General features: G+C 38.7%; 1 protein-coding gene across 1 annotated transcript; it reads left to right on the forward strand.

Moving 5' to 3' along the window:
- The first annotated feature begins 2568 nt into the window (after nucleotides 1-2568).
- Nucleotides 2569-13615, forward strand: LOC105543049 (olfactory receptor 52B4-like). The gene is given in 3 exon segments (XM_011984797.1): nucleotides 2569-2727; nucleotides 12618-12912; nucleotides 12915-13615. Coding segments are annotated over 3 exon segments (1155 nt in total).
- The last annotated feature ends 2448 nt before the right edge of the window (nucleotides 13616-16063 follow it).

Here is a 16063-nt window from a genome sequence, read left to right on the forward strand (position 1 = left end):
AAAGAAATTCTGCCATTTGCAATAACAGGGATGAATTTAGAGGACATAATGTTAAATGAAGTAAGCCAGGCACAGAAAGACAAATACCCCATTATCTCACTCACATGTTGAACACACAGAAGTAGAGTAGAATTGCGGCTAGGACCCTGGGGTGGGGTAAAGGGTTGAGGATGGAGAGATGTTGGTCACAGAACACAAAAGTTCAGTTTGATAAGAGAACTAAATTCAAGAGATCTATTGTACAACATGGTGACTATAGTTAAAAGAGATGTATTTCATTCTTGAAAATTGCTAAGATAGCAGGTTTTAAATTTTCTTACCACAACAAATGAGGTAATGTATATGTTAATTAGCTCAATTTACCCATTCCACAATGTATACATATTTTAAAACACGTTGTACACGATAAATATAATTTTGTTTTTCAACAAAAAAGAAAAATTTGAAAAAAATTTATAAAAGGGAAAAATTAGGTTATAGACTACAACTATAGTATAGTCGCTATTCTACATATTTATCATATTATAATATTTTGCAAATAGATACAGGAATTGATACAGATGACAATAAATACAAATACAGATTCAGATACAGATACAGATGTATAGACATGTACATTTATAAACAAAGATGTATAGCTATATATAACAAATTTTAACAGTAAAATTGCTTGAGAGCTCTAAGATTGTAGTTTTATGAGCTCCATTTCAAGTTTGTTTTTTCACAATTTCTAATGCTTCCTAGAAGGAACATAGACTTTTAATAAAATAAGTATTAAAAATATGAGCAATATGCTATTTTTCTCTTAAAAAATTATCAACTATAATACACTGAGAAGGAATTGTGATTGGAGAAAATGTCAGAGGAGATGACATGAGAATTAGATATGAAAGGAGGAATAAGAGTTTTCCACAAGTTGATGGAGGTTATTTCAAGAGAAGGCAGAGTACCCGAAGAGTATGGTATAACCTGAGAAAACTGACAAATTAATGGCCTGATGCATCTGAAGTTCAGGTTGCATAGAAGGTATTGGGAAGTGTGGTTGTAAAAACACTCAGAATTCATGTGAATAAACATCTTGAATGTCGTCCTGAGAAGGAGATCATTGAAGAACACAGCCTGACACTGAGAATGACGGAGTTCCCTTTCTTCAGCATTTCCCCAGCACACACCACACCTTCAGAAACCACAGGTCATTCCCCAACACAAAAATGATCAGACTCAGGTTCCTCAAGAGTTGTTCTGCAAAATATGAATCACACAATTTATTTGCAATCCTCTATTATAGACATTCATGTTCATAGGATATAAATTATAACATAATAGAAATAAATGGAAAACCTAGGAATCACTGATTCTAAGAATGTCACTTAGCTGGAATGAAGGACATAAAAGAATGGAGGTTTGTACGTGATTTTACAGGAATACAACATGTCTCAGAGCTTCAGAAACTCAGTAGAGGACAGCTGAACAAATTCCAATGCCAGAGCACTGTTCCCACTTTATCTGTTTCCAAAGATCATGATAGTGTTGTCCTATTAAGGATATATGACTTCTGAAAAATCAATCTATTCTCTCCCAGGCTCTGTGCAGGAGGTAGTTTGTTCAGTCAAACATTGCATTGCTGTCCTAGGTTCCTTAAAAAACAGAAGAGTAAGCCCTGCAACTTCCCAGTTGACCTTGCTCCAGACATGGTACTCACTGAGTTATTTCCTACTGTGTCAGCTGACCTCTCCCATCTACCACTTCCATACCCACTTACCAGATAGCTACAGATTCTGAAAACTCAGTTCTTAAACCAAAGTTATTTCTGTTTTATAAACAAAAAATGAACCACCTGTTCCTGGATTTGCTTGGTTTTGATCCCATAAATAATGGGATTCAGCATAGGTGGAACCAGAAAGCAGATATTAGCCAATGGGATGTGGATACAATATGGAATGTGGTGTCCAAACCTCTAGGTAAGGACTGTGAAGATGCCAGACCCATAAAAGAGGATGATGATGCAAACATGGGAGCCACATGTATTGAGAGCTTTGTGGCGAGCATCTGGAGAAGGCATGTGGAAGACAGCATGGAGAATCAGCATATAGGAAATTAGTACAACATCTAAGACCACCGTTGACATTAGAATTGAAAACTCATACTAAATGTTTATTCGAATGTCATTACATGCATATTTGGCTAGGCCAATGTGTTCACAAAAGGTGTGTGGAATAATATTATTCTGGCAGAAAGTCAATCTTTTTAAAAGAAATATGATAGGGAAAATTGTACCGTAACTTCTCAGGGAGACAGTCATACAAATTTTCTTAATCAGAGCATTTATAAGAATGGTGGTGTACCTCAGTGGGTAGCATATGGCAATGTAGTGGTCAAAGGCCATCACTAGCAAGATCCCTGACTCAGAGATGAAGGTGGAATGGATGAAGAAGGGCTGAGTGATGCAACGATCCAGGGAGATGTCCCCAGCATGGAACCAGAAGATAGCTAAGGCCTGAGGAATGGTGCACGTGGAAGGACAATGTCTGCTCCAGGCAGCATGCAGAGGAAGAGGTACATGGGTTCATGGAGGCTGTGCTTTGTGAGGATAATGAAGATGAGCAGGCTGTTCCCAAGAAGGGCGGTGACATAAGAAATGAAGAATGGGATAGAAATCCACATGTGCTGGTCCTCTATGCAGGGGATGCCCAGCAAGTGAAAGACTGTGTGGCTAGTGCCACTGTGGTTTGCAGTAGGCATAGCTGGGAACTTTCAGAACCTCACCTCCTACTCACAGAGGCAGAAGAAGATAAAATCTCCAACATTCTTTGCAATGTCACCAGGAGCTTTTGGCATATTCCATAATCTCCATAACAAACACGCAAATATGAAAGGTGGTGGTCTATACTCTAATGAATGACAGTCAGACAATATCTCCAAGTAATCAGAATAAGAGACATTATTGTATGCACTTTAATTATGAATGGAGGATTATGAATATACAGAGGAAATTATTATTTCTGTGTGGGAAAGCTGAATAAGGTGACACTTAAAATTGAGTAGTTTATCATAAAGTTAATAATGAAGAGAGAAAGGAAGTAGCAAAAGAAAAGGTGAGTGTACAGATCAATGCACAGGATGTTTCTGAAATATTTTCAGGCCAGGGTGGCTGGTGCATAAGGAGTACTGAGGAGAACAAGGGAAGTGATGGTATAGGCAGGATTTTCCTGAATGTGAAGGGCTTTGATCACTTCACTCTTAGGCCCCATCCTTTACACAGGGGCAGTCATTAGTTTAGACAGATGACGTGTTGACGTTTGTTGGAACATTGATTGATTGAAGACACTGAAGCCTAAAAGGCCAGTGCTGTTCCAGGAATGGAAAATACCTTATGGTATTACAGTCACAGGAGAATTTAGCTAATGTTTATTAAGCATCACTTTATGCCAGGGGCTGTAGTATGCACAGTGCACTTCGTACGTTCTTAATGCAGGGAGTAGACATCCATTCTTAGAACTGGCTAGTATCCTTATTTCACACTTAAGGAAAGTGAGTCTTAGACAATATGAATAACTTGCTACTTGTCACAAAGCAGCAATTGATAGAAATGAGATTTGAAACCTCTGACTTCACCACACACAGTTTGCTCACTTATGAAGAGGGTCAAGGCACCTCTTTATCTGAGACGAGGCGCTCCTTGTGCTCACACCCCAGGGAACTAGGCTTAGAAGTGACTGAAATTAGGTAAAGAGTTATTTCTGGGGGATGAGGAGGGGTTGCAGTTCTTGATATTTGAGAAATTCTCCTGTTGGTAGAAATGAACATGTAACTTCATCATTTACTTCCTAGCATATTCTTCTTGACTCATTAATGGATTCATTCACCAGGCATATTTGAGCATTGACTATTTTTTCCTGCATCATGCCATGTGCCTGAGTCCTAAATAGGTTTATGGTTTCAGAGAATGGTGAGCTTGTGAGTAAATAGGTTTACTGGTGTGCATAAGGAGTACTGAGGAGAACAAGGGAGGTGGAACGGCTTCAGAGAGTGCCTTCTGAGAAGAGAGCCATATTGAATCCCATTTTCAATGGAATGAAGAAATGGAGACAAATAATAAAATACACTTTTCATGGGGTTTCTGAGGATATTAAATAAAGGAGTATCTTAAAATATTTAGTTGTTGGCTAAGATATATCTTACGATCAGTAATATTTTTTCTTCCATTCTAGTTCACACTCGTGGTGCATCCCCTTCTTTCTTTCTGGGGGGGATAATTGGCTCTTAGTTATTTTTCACACCTGCTAGGATGCCCTGGCTGCCTCCACAAAGCTCTTTCCAATGTGTGGCTTGGGGCAGGTGACTACAGTTCCCTGCCATTTGCAGGGCTTCTTTCATATTATGCCACGAGTTGTTTGCAGCGTACATCAATATATTTTATGTTTTCTCATGGTGCCTACTAACTACTGGATTGCTTCTTTTTTCTGCCCTTTAGTAAATTCCATCTAGCCCACGTTCTCTCACCCTCGCTTCTCAGATCCTCATCTTTCACTTCTGCCATAAGCGGAGACTTGTGCCTCTGGTGTGTGTGTGTGTGTGTGTATATATATATATATATATATTTACCACATATTTCAACAGTCTCTAAGAGTCCTTTTACCTCTGGCCTGTATGATATAACACCAGCCTGGTTCTTACCTTATTTCTGGAACCAGTATCATCCATAGATGTCTAATTCACTCACTGACCTCAGACTGAGACTTCAGTACCAGAAACGAGATCTGTGATAAAATTCAGCCTGTTGGGGGCCAGGAGTTGGGCTGTTTATCTTCTTTCAGAAGAAACCTTGAGGGAAGCACTTCTGCCACGCTCTCTAGGGAAAGAGCTATTTCCACCAGCCTTGCCCTCTTCCCAAGTAGGCTGAGTCTCTAAAACCACTTCCCACCTCCCTCCGTTCCTCCTGCTCCTTTTCTCTTTTGCTTTTCTCAAGATGCTCTGATACAAAATCCTTTCCCACCTAATCTAGCCTTACAACAGCCTGTTAAAACAAATGTTAAACCAATTTTTAATAGGCATATGAAGTCTGATGATTAATATGTGTTGATGATTTTTCTTCATGAAAAGAATAATGTTGAAGTTATATTGATCTCCCTGGCTTTCTAAGTTTTAACTTTCACAGTCATGAATAATGATGATTAATGGTTAGTAGAAAACATGTGAGTCATGATTATTTTGGACACATTTGTATTTCATTGTTTGTCTTGACTGTTTATTTTTTTTTGTTTTTACTTTTTCTTAATTTTCAGTTTGATTGTGATGTGCCAAGGCATAACTTTCTTTGTTTTTATCCTCCTTGATGTTTGCTTAGCTTTTTGAATATGTAAATATATGAGTTTTAACTAACTTGGAAAATTTTAGTAATTATTTCTTAAATTCTTTTTATCCCATTCTGTCTCACATTTCACTTTGGGACCCAAAGCAAACTATTTTTAGACCTTTTGACATTGTTTCACCAGTACCTGTGGCCTATTCATTTATTTTTCTGTTCTTTTTCCTACCTCTTTAGTTGGATAATTCTACTAATGCATCTCATATTTAATTATTAGGAGAGGGCTACTTGGTCTAAGGTAAATGCATTTGTAGATTTGTTAGGTATTAATGATATAACACCATAAGAGTTGTGCCAGTTTTTCAGTACCACCAGCAATTCATGAGCATGTCTTTTCCCTCCTGACCTTGCCAGTAGGGTATGTTGTCAAGCTTTTGAATATTTGCCAGTCTGATAGTGTGGCTGAAGTGTGGTTGAGCATCCGCAAAAATGGCCACTAACAATTCCTCCCTCTTCTGAACACATGCACCTTTCCTCCATCATGACATGTTGTTTATTACTCATCTCCTGGAATCTAGGATGGCCTTATGACTTGCTTTGACTAATAGAATAAGGTCAAAGTTATGCATTTGAATTCTGAAGTATATACTTTCAGAGGCCTTGTAACTTTCATTCTGTCATCTTGGAGGCCACCAGCCATGTAAATAGCTTATGATAGACAAATAAATAAGAGACCATATGGTGAGAGATGCCATTGAGGGCAACTGAGGCACAGCAGCTGACAACCATAAAGGCAAGGATTTTGCTTTGTTTACTTATTTGCATTGTAGACTTCAATTCTGCTTGGCATACTCTAGGAACACAATAAATATGTATTGACTGAAAATATTATTGAATAAATAAACTGATACTATGAATGATAGAATTATGTGACATCAGTTGCTGGATGTAAATTTTAAGGTGCTTAGGTACCATAAAGCCTGGAGATTCTCCAGCTAGAGACATCTGGTAGAGTGAGTTTTGGAATGCTTGAATGGTGTAGGATGATGCCAGGAGATACTATTTGGGGCCTATCTCATTGTTCAGTTGCAGAAAAGCCTTTCTTAAGAATTTGCGGCCGGGCGCGGTGGCTTACACCTGTAATCCCAGCACTTTGGGAGGCCGAGCAGGCAGATTACCTGAAGTCAGGAGTTCGAGACCAGCCTGACTAATATGATGCAACCCGTTTCTACTAAAAACACAAAAATTAGCTGGGCGTGGTGGCATGCCCCTGTGATCCCAGCTACTCGGGAGGTTGAGGCAGGAGAATCACTTGAACCAGGGAAGCAGAGGTTACAGTGAGCCGAGATTGCACCATTGCACTCCAGCCTGGGCAACAGAGCAAAATTCCATCTAAAAAAAAAAAAAAATTTAACCTTCGGGCAGTAACTAAGGCAGTTAGGCATTTTGCTGTAGGAGACCTTTCCAACAGTATTTCCCATTTCGTTTTTCACAACTATTCCTCAAATACAGAACATAATTCATTATTTACCCCCGCTTTTGTCATTCTATGCCCTTCTACCTCTGAGTCCTTATTCTTGATTTTTCTGCCGGGAATATCCTCCTTATTTGACTGATTGGTGAATGTGTACTTAGATCTCAAGAATCATCTGACATCTTAGCTCATTCATAGAGCATGTTGTAACCGTCCTTATACTAGGTAGTTTAAGATGATACTTTTTCTAATTAATTTTTAAAATTGACAAGTAGTTTTATACAATATGATGATTTGATATACATATACATTGTGGAATGGCTAAATTAAGCTATTAATATATGCATTAGCTTACATAACCTTTTTGTGGCGAGAACACTTGAAATCTACTCTATTCCCATTTTTCAAATATATAATATATCATAATTAATTATTGTACACCATAGTGTACACTAGATCTCTTGTACTTATTCTTTCTAACTAAAATTTGTGTCTTTTGACCAACATCTCTCCAGTCTTTCCCACCCCACAGCCTCTTGTGACTACCATTACACTCTTTGCTTTTATGAGTTCAACATTTTTAGATTCTGTATGTAAATAAGATCATGCTGTATTTGGCTTTTGGTGCCTGCCTTATTTCTCTTGACATAATGGCCTCTGGGTTCATCCATGTTGTTGTCGATGACAGGATTTTCTTCCTTTATAAGGCCAAATGGTATTCCATTGTGTATATATCTCACATTTTCACTAGCCTTTCATATGTTGATGGTCACCTACGTTGATTTGATATCTTGGCTACTATGAATAATGCTGCAACAAACATGAGCATACAGATATCTTTTTGAAATATCAGTTTTCTATCCTTTGAATATATACCCAGTGGTGAGGTTATTGGATCATATGGTAGCTCTATTTTAAATTTTTCAGAAACCTCTGTACTGTTTTCCATAATAGCTGTACTGTAATAATTTATATTTTGCCTACATTTATTGTGAGGGAATCTGGAAGACAGACATACAACATTAGGAGTAGGAGAAGGTAAGAAACATGAGTTTCAAAGGAGTAGTAGCTTCTAAAAGAAAGTGAATGAGCATTAGTTTAGAACAAAGCCTGGAAAATGTTTTGGCATTTGCAGTAAAAATGCCCCCAAATGGGTGTAAATGTTTAAGATATTAAGGGCTCCCACAGGTTCTAAATAAATGGCACCAAAATGCTAATGGAGGAAAACACTTAATGAGGGGGCTTTGCTTTTTCATTTTTATTTATTCATTTTTTCACTCTGTACCGTAAATCCCACAATGGCACCTGTCTTCACTCCTGTATATCAATGTGCCTGGCACAAGGTAGGTTTCAAGTTGAAAAATTTTGACTTCTCTGTAAAAAATATTTGTAAATAATTATTAAAATATTAAAAATTTCCATCAACAATACCCTATACAACATAAAATGAAGATTTTGCCACAACAATTTTCTTCTTTTGAATATCAAATATTTAATTAGAATAATCCAGAACACCTACAAAACTTCATATATAAGTATATTCATGACAGAATATTTTTAATAGAGAGTAATGGAAGCTATATAAACGTTCAACAATAAGGGAAGGATGTAAACATATTATGGCATGTCACCAATGTGAAATATTTAGTCACCCATTTTATCTCAAGAAATATATATAGAGTACTATGTACGTGGCATTGTGCTATACTGGAGACAAATGCAGCATGTTAATGGACCTGTGTAGTGATAAAAGTGTACTGTATTTGAGATTTCTGTTAAACAAGTAGATTTTAGCTACTCTTGCCACAAAAACTAGCAAAAATTCAGTAACTTTGTAAGCTAATAAATATGTTAATTTGTTTCACTTTAGTAACCATTTTACTATATATACTTATTGCATAACATTATGTTGTGTACCTTAGACATACACAATACAATTTATTTTAAAAAGTAAGAACGATTTCTTGAAATGGGAAAGAATAAAGGAGCTATGTGGGTCATAAAACACTTATTTCCTTGAAAAAGTTCTGTATTATGAAATTAAATAAAAGAGTATGGTAAATATAAGACAACATAAAAATAAATAAATAGGGGGTAAGCTTAGGAGGCTATCAATGAAAATGTTCTATGCATTATAGAATCAAAGCATTAGTTCCATAGACAAAATTATAGAAACACATTTTAAATGGACTTGATTTTGTTTAGCATTCTACTATGGTGCTGTCAATATAGTCAGCACTTAACCCATATTGGTGGAATTGATGGACAATGAGTAAATGAATGCTTGAGAAAATCTGTAGGATTTCAGCTCCTGAAGTGTTTCTGTGCCTTCTGGAAGTCAGGGTTGAAGAGGATGGTAGGGAACAAACTTTGGGGCCTTGCTGAAGGTCTTTAGTCACATTTCCACTCTCTGCCCTGACCTTCTCCCTCTGAAACCACTCTCTCACCAAACTCACGGAGCCTCTCAAGCATGCTTTTCATGGTGTGCTCCCAGCATCCGTGCAGTGAAAGAGTTAAGAGCTTTACAGTGATGTCACTGGAAGTAGAGGAGCTCCTAGGGGAGAAGAAAGTCATGTGAATAAGACCATGGTCCCTGAAGATGCTGAGAGAAAGAATAGTTTGTCCTGCAGTTTCTCCTCCAGCTTGGTCCACTGGTCACTGCACACAGTCTATGGTGTGGAGACACTCTGGGATCAAGACAGGGGCATGGCTCCAGTTGGCAACTCCTGATAAACTGAGACAGGCTCTTTGGGATGAGGAGAGGTATAAGGTGGCACTGACAGCATAGCCTGGTGCTTCTGTGGGCCCTACCTATGGGCACGAACCATGGGGTTTGACTGAGTGTGGGGATAAAGGAGGTGAGAGAAATATTGAGTTTATTGATGAGAAACAATGATGAATTGCCTTCATCATTTGGCCACTCTATAGAAGTCATATTTGGAATTCTCTATCCCCTGAGAACAGAGTCAGAGAGAGTGGACCAACATGTCACTACAGAAGATTTGTGGCCTCCTGGAAATACTAGTGAAATGAGAGGCAAGAGGCTTGCTTCTAGACTTCCTTAACTCATTTCCTCTGTAACCTTGGGAAAATTGCCTTCCTTTCTGGGCTCTTATAGTTACACGACAAGATTATTCTAAAGCAGGAATTGGGAAACATTTTTGGTACAGACCTAGAGTAAATACTTTAGGCTTCAGAAATGGTCTGCTTAACTCTGTTCCACAAGAGCTCTCACAAATGATATGTAAACAAATGGAAATGGCTGTGTTCCAATAAAACTTTATTTACAAAAGCAGGTAATGGGCAGGAATTGGCCCATAGGCTGAAGTTTGAAGATCCCTGGAATTAAGTCCCAACCCATATATTTTATGTCTCTCATTCAAGGTTAGGAGGTTCAAGATTGGAACTGGGGAAGCTCAGGGGTGCTGCCCTGTGAATTGTGCTTCTGTGACAGTCCCCTCTTCTGGCATAGGCTAGGGATTTTAAGACTGGAGGCAGGGGTAAGAGGGATTCAAAATGGGATGACTTAGATAAGTCATAAATTATCTGTGTAGGAGTAAGTTTGGGTAATTAATGACTATGTGTGAATTTGTGAGGGTACAAATATGCAGGAAATGTTAAAAGTATGTGTGTGTGAAGTGTCAGAGTGAAGGGCTGTTTGTGTAAACTGTAAAAATGTCAGTATGTAAATCTTCATTAAAATTTGTGAGAGTGAATATGTGTAATGGTGACTGTAAGAATGAACATGTGTGAAATATGCACCTGAATGGAAGACTGTGTGACTGTGTGTGTGTGTGTGTGTGTGTGTGTGTATGTGTGTGTATATTTTCAGCTGGCAGAGATGGAATTTGACCCAGGTAGGTCTGACTTGAAAGCTCTTATTTTTCCTATGTTCACTGTCTTACATGTTTTAGAAGTTGTGGCATGAGTAGGAGAACTGGAACAGAGTGGGGTGGAAGCCCGGTTTAGGTAATCAATATAACAAAATGGAAGTTTTAAATACTGATGGAAGCTTTGCTAGTTACTAACAAGTTGTTTAACTTTGGACAAATTATCTGTCGGTTTCTTTGTGAATAAACCAGTGATAATTTCAATTTCATAGGTTTGGTGTGAAGATTAGAAATAATAATTGTATATGATATGCAGTAGGTATTTAATGGTTGCTATTATAAAGCTAAGAAGTATTAGTAACAGAATTGAAGATTATGAGTGACAGGAAATCAAAAGTGATATTAGATTGGGCAATCGTAATGTGACAGATCATTTTGGAGAAGGAAACTTTTGTGGCATGTTGGGGCTATCGGTACCATGGCAGTGGGTGAAGATCAAGAGGGAGGTGAGAGGATTACTGAAGAGAGAGCACATCCTTCCTTTTGTGACACTGAGGTGAAGGGGAGACAAGACATCCAAACGTGTTTACTCAGTAAGAACAAGGAACGAACAGAGAGGGAGAGGTTAAAATTACTGGAGAGTGACCAACTAATGGAAAAACGAAGGGTTGGGTTCCAGTGCACAGATGGAGGGCTTAGCTTACAGCAGGAGGAAGAGGGAAAGGACAACTTGAGTACAAATAAATTTGTAGATGGCAGAGTGAAGGCGGTGGAGTTTAAGGGAATTTGTAACTGACAACTTTGTTTTTCTCCTTGTCAGGAAATCACCATCACCCGATGAATGGCATCTAGTGGAATAGGGCAGACATGAAGTGATTAAAACCTGGTCTGGAAAGCCAAATTCCAGCTCCATCATTTGCTAGCCCGACGACCTTGGATAGGGATGCTACTTAGATTCTCAGAGCTCTGTGTGGTCCCCTATCAGCAAAACAGAGGAAATGACAACAGTTATCTCAGTCTGTGGTGACTGTAATAATGCACATAAAGCCTGCAGCACAGCACCCCTCCTAAATGATTCTTTTCTCATTCTCCAGTCTCCTCCATTCCCCATCCATTTTACACAATACTGAAGGAGAGAAAGCTACCTAAAATGTAAACTTTACCATGACATTCTCTCACTACAGATCTTTCAGTGATTCTCACTACTTCAACATCAATCTAAAGCCCTTAGAGTAGGACTCAAATCTCCCGATGATTTGGCCCCTACCTCACTCCCCTGCATTACTTTCTACAATTTTATTATGCCTCTCATGTCCTCTTTGCACTCACCCTTCATCATTATAATTTTCCTTCAAACTCTATGTCTTTTCAGATCTCTATGACTTCATTCAAGTTCTTCCCTCATCACATTTCCTTACTTGGCGAACTCTTACTTATTCTTCAAGGCAGCACTCTAGAAAGCCTTTTCCGAACCTCTACGGAGTTCTTCTTCTTCCCACAGCTCCCTGTGCTTAGCTTTTCTTCTACAGTGTGCATATTAGATGGGTAGACAAGTTGCCTGATTGTCTGACTGCCCCAAGTAGGTCTTCAAGAAACCGTGCCTGGCACATACTCAGTAAGTCTTGTTAAATTGATAGGTAATTCAGTTGCCACTTTCCTTTTGAGATGCACATCACATTCTGGTGTTCAAAGTGGAAATTGAAATGCTTATTATTCGCAGCTCCTAACCATTTATAACAACCTGAGACTGAGATCTATGGAATTCTAGAACCAAAAAGTCCTCTTTTACAAATAATGTAATCCATTCTCTCCCTAACTTTAGTTTTAAGGTGATAAAAGAGACACCCAGAACAGGGAAGTAATTTTATTGAGATCACATAGTTCATGAATAGAATGGCAAATAATTTTAGCCCACATTCCCTGACTTCTTGAACAGGACCCTTTTCACTGCTCCATCCAGTGAAAAATAATCTGTTCCCTCTTTCCCTACTCCAACCTCATTCAGCTTCTTGGGAAAAAAGAAGCGGTGACTGCCAAATCCTACATACCAATGCACAGGTTACCTTCCCTGGGCATGGAAACCCACAACTCCACTGGTAGCAGCCACTCACTCTTCATTGTGCTGGGCATTCCTGGCTTAGAAGACCAGCACACATGGATCTCTCTCCCTTTCTTTATTTCCTACCTTGTTGCTTTCCTTGGGAACAGCCTCATCATCTTCATCATCATCACTGAACGCACCCTCCATGAACCCATGTACCTTTTCCTCTGCGTGCTGGCTGTGGCTGACCTCATCCTTGGCCTGTGCCCAAGGCCCTAGCCATATCCTGGTTCTATGCTGGGGCAATATCCCCTGATGGCTGTGTTACCCAAATCTTCTTCATCCATGCTACCTTCATTGCAGAATCAGGAATTCTGTTGGTGATGGTACTTGACTGCTACGTGGCCATCTGTGACCCACTGCACTATACCACAATGCTCAGCCGTGCAACAATCATAAAGATTGGCTTGGCTGTGGTCCTGAGAAGCTTCTGTGTGATAATCACAGATGTGTTTCTGGCAAAGCGGCTGCCTTTCTGCCCTAACAATCTGCTGCCGCATACCTACTGTGAGCACATGGCTGTTGCCAAGTTTGCTTGTGCTGATATTCGTGTCAATGTTTGGTATGGCTTGTCTGTCCTTCTCTGTACTGTAGTGCTAGACGCCTTGCTCATCTTAGTGTCCTATAGCTTCATCCTCTATACAGTCTTCCACCTCCCCTCCCAAGGAGCTCGGCTAAAGGCTCTGGGCACGTGTGGCTCCCACCTTGGAGTCATTTCCATGTTCTACTTGCCTGGTATTTTTACTATAATTACCCAGCAGTTTGGCCACCATGTTCCTCTCCATACACACATTCTGCTGGCTAATGTCTGCATGTTGGCTCCTCCCACGCTGAACCCCATCATTTATGGGATCAAGACCAGACAGATTCAAGAGCGTGTGCTCAGTCTTTTGTACTCATAGAGGAAATGGTGCTAGATTTGACTAATCTGATGGTATGTTTATCACTATAGGGCTTCACATTTTTTTTTGCCTACTTTGTAGAGACTTATGAATTAAGATTCCACTGACTATGGATAAAGTGACTGACCATGACTTTGAAAATCCGATTATCATGTGACCTTGAAAAGTGTAGTGTTTAGGGAAGAACATGAGCTTTGGATCAGGATTAGGTTTGAATCCTGGCTTCCTTGATAACAGTGTGTTTGACCTTGGGTAAGTTACTTATTCTCTCAGAGACTCTTCCTGGCACATCCTTAGGGTGCCAGAAAACGGACTATCAAAACCGAAGTAACCAAATTAAACCATAAGAAAACTTTACTTACTAGCGCATTACAGTTAAAACACTTAGACAGACTCTGTCTTAATGTAATCATATACATATATTTGATATCATTTGAACTATATTTTATTTTAAATTAGATATGGGAGGGTGTCATAATCATTGCATTTATTGATTGTCGTGATTGTACCTTTATCATAGGCCTATGATAAAAATAAATAAAATAAAGTATGAACAGGACCTTGAATATACATGAGACAAAATAAGCAGAGGATACATTTTAAATTTTCTTCCTTTTCCACTTTACTGACTTTGTCTTTAAAATTGCAGTATAATATCTATTTTTCCTAATTCAAAAGGAAGTTGTAGAATCAAAAGAGATTAGAAAATTCAACTAGTTTGTTTGAATTTTAAAGGACAATATTAATGAGAATTAGAATTAGTGCTGATAGAGTCTTTCCTCATTTCTCAGGAGAACTTTTATGTGGCAAGCAAGGGTGTACCTGGATTACTTGTTAGTGACTATTGGTGGGCGTAAAAGTTGAGATTCTTTGAAATCTCTACCACTTGATTTATTTTGGTAGAGATCAAGGGAAGTATATCATCTGTATAATGTATATCTCCAAGTACAAAGGTAATCTGATATCCCAAGGTATTCAGATTTTGAGAATTGAGATTTAGGTTGATGTCATTATGACAGTCTCTTCTCACTGGTATATCAATGAAAGGGAGCAAACCATCATTTATACTGGTCAGCTCTAAGGCAGAAACACAGAGAAGCAGAAAAGCTGATTTTATAATCTACCCTTCTTTTTCTTCATTTTCTCCATGAACCTAGGAAATACAAGCCCACCATTCCCCAGTAAATCCTCATTTGCGCACACATTAATTCTCTTCCATGTTCCTGCTCCAGTTTATTACCCAAGGAACTGGTTGACTTTGTCATTTATTTCGATTTAGCTCTGTAATGTTGTCATCTGAGGATTTAGGACGTGGGTCTTTTCTGTTCTTTTTATCTTTTCTTCATAGGATTCTTTTCTGTCCTATGTTAAAAGACAGACCATTACTCATCCTTAGAAGCAACTCTTTGATCAATAAAGTCTTTTCAAAGTCACTGACTTCTTTGTACAGTATCTGAATTTTTCATGAAATATTTAGTAGATATGGTGCTGAGGGCAAACTGAGACTCTATTTTAGTTAAGGAATCAGAGTTCCTGGAATGCTAGGGCTCTTTCACAGTATACTGTGATTCAAGTTTAGAGCTTTATTGTTCCAACCTTAAAAACTTAAAGTATGCTGTCACCAGGTGATGCTGTTACCTCAGTCCTGGCTTTCATATCAATGAGGGTTCAACTGATTGAACCCTACTATAAAGACACATGCACACGTATGTTTATTGTGGCACTATTCACAATAGCAAAGACTTGGAACCAACCCAAATGTCCATCAATGATAGACTGGATAAAGAAAATGTGGCACATATACACCATGGAATACTATGCAGCCATAAAAAAGGATGTGTTCATATCCTTTGCAGGGACATGGATGAAGCTGGAAACCATCATTCTCAGTAGACTATCACAAGGACAGAAAATCAAACACCTGCATGTTCTCACTCATAGGTGGGAATTGAACAATGAAAACACTTGGACACAGGGCAAGGAACATCACACACCAGGGCCTTTTAGGGTGTGGAGGCTGGGGAAGGGATAGCATTAGGAGACATACATAATGTAGATGACAGGTTGATGGTTGCAGCAAACTACCATGGCACGTGTATACCTGTGTAACAAACCTGCACGTTCTGCACATGTACCCTAGAACTTAAAGTATAATAGAATAAAAAAAATGAAGTTAGGCATAAAATAATGGGTACTGTAGTTACACAGGATTCAAAATATCAAAATAAATCGAGTTGTATATGTGAGGATAGTGGTTACCTTCGTGGGCTGTGACTTGAAGGGAGCTCATCTGGATCTGCTGGGGTGCTGGGAATGTTCTGGTTCTGTATGGGTTCTATTACAGGATACCATTCAACTTTTTACAAAAAGAATCATTGATGTGAATGCTATGTGCACTTTTCTGAATGCACATATATGTCAATAAAAAATGTAAAAAACTACACATTC

The sequence above is a fragment of the Mandrillus leucophaeus genome, unplaced genomic scaffold (genome assembly GCF_000951045.1).
Source record: "Mandrillus leucophaeus isolate KB7577 unplaced genomic scaffold, Mleu.le_1.0 Scaffold1065, whole genome shotgun sequence".
NCBI lineage: Eukaryota > Metazoa > Chordata > Mammalia > Primates > Cercopithecidae > Mandrillus > Mandrillus leucophaeus.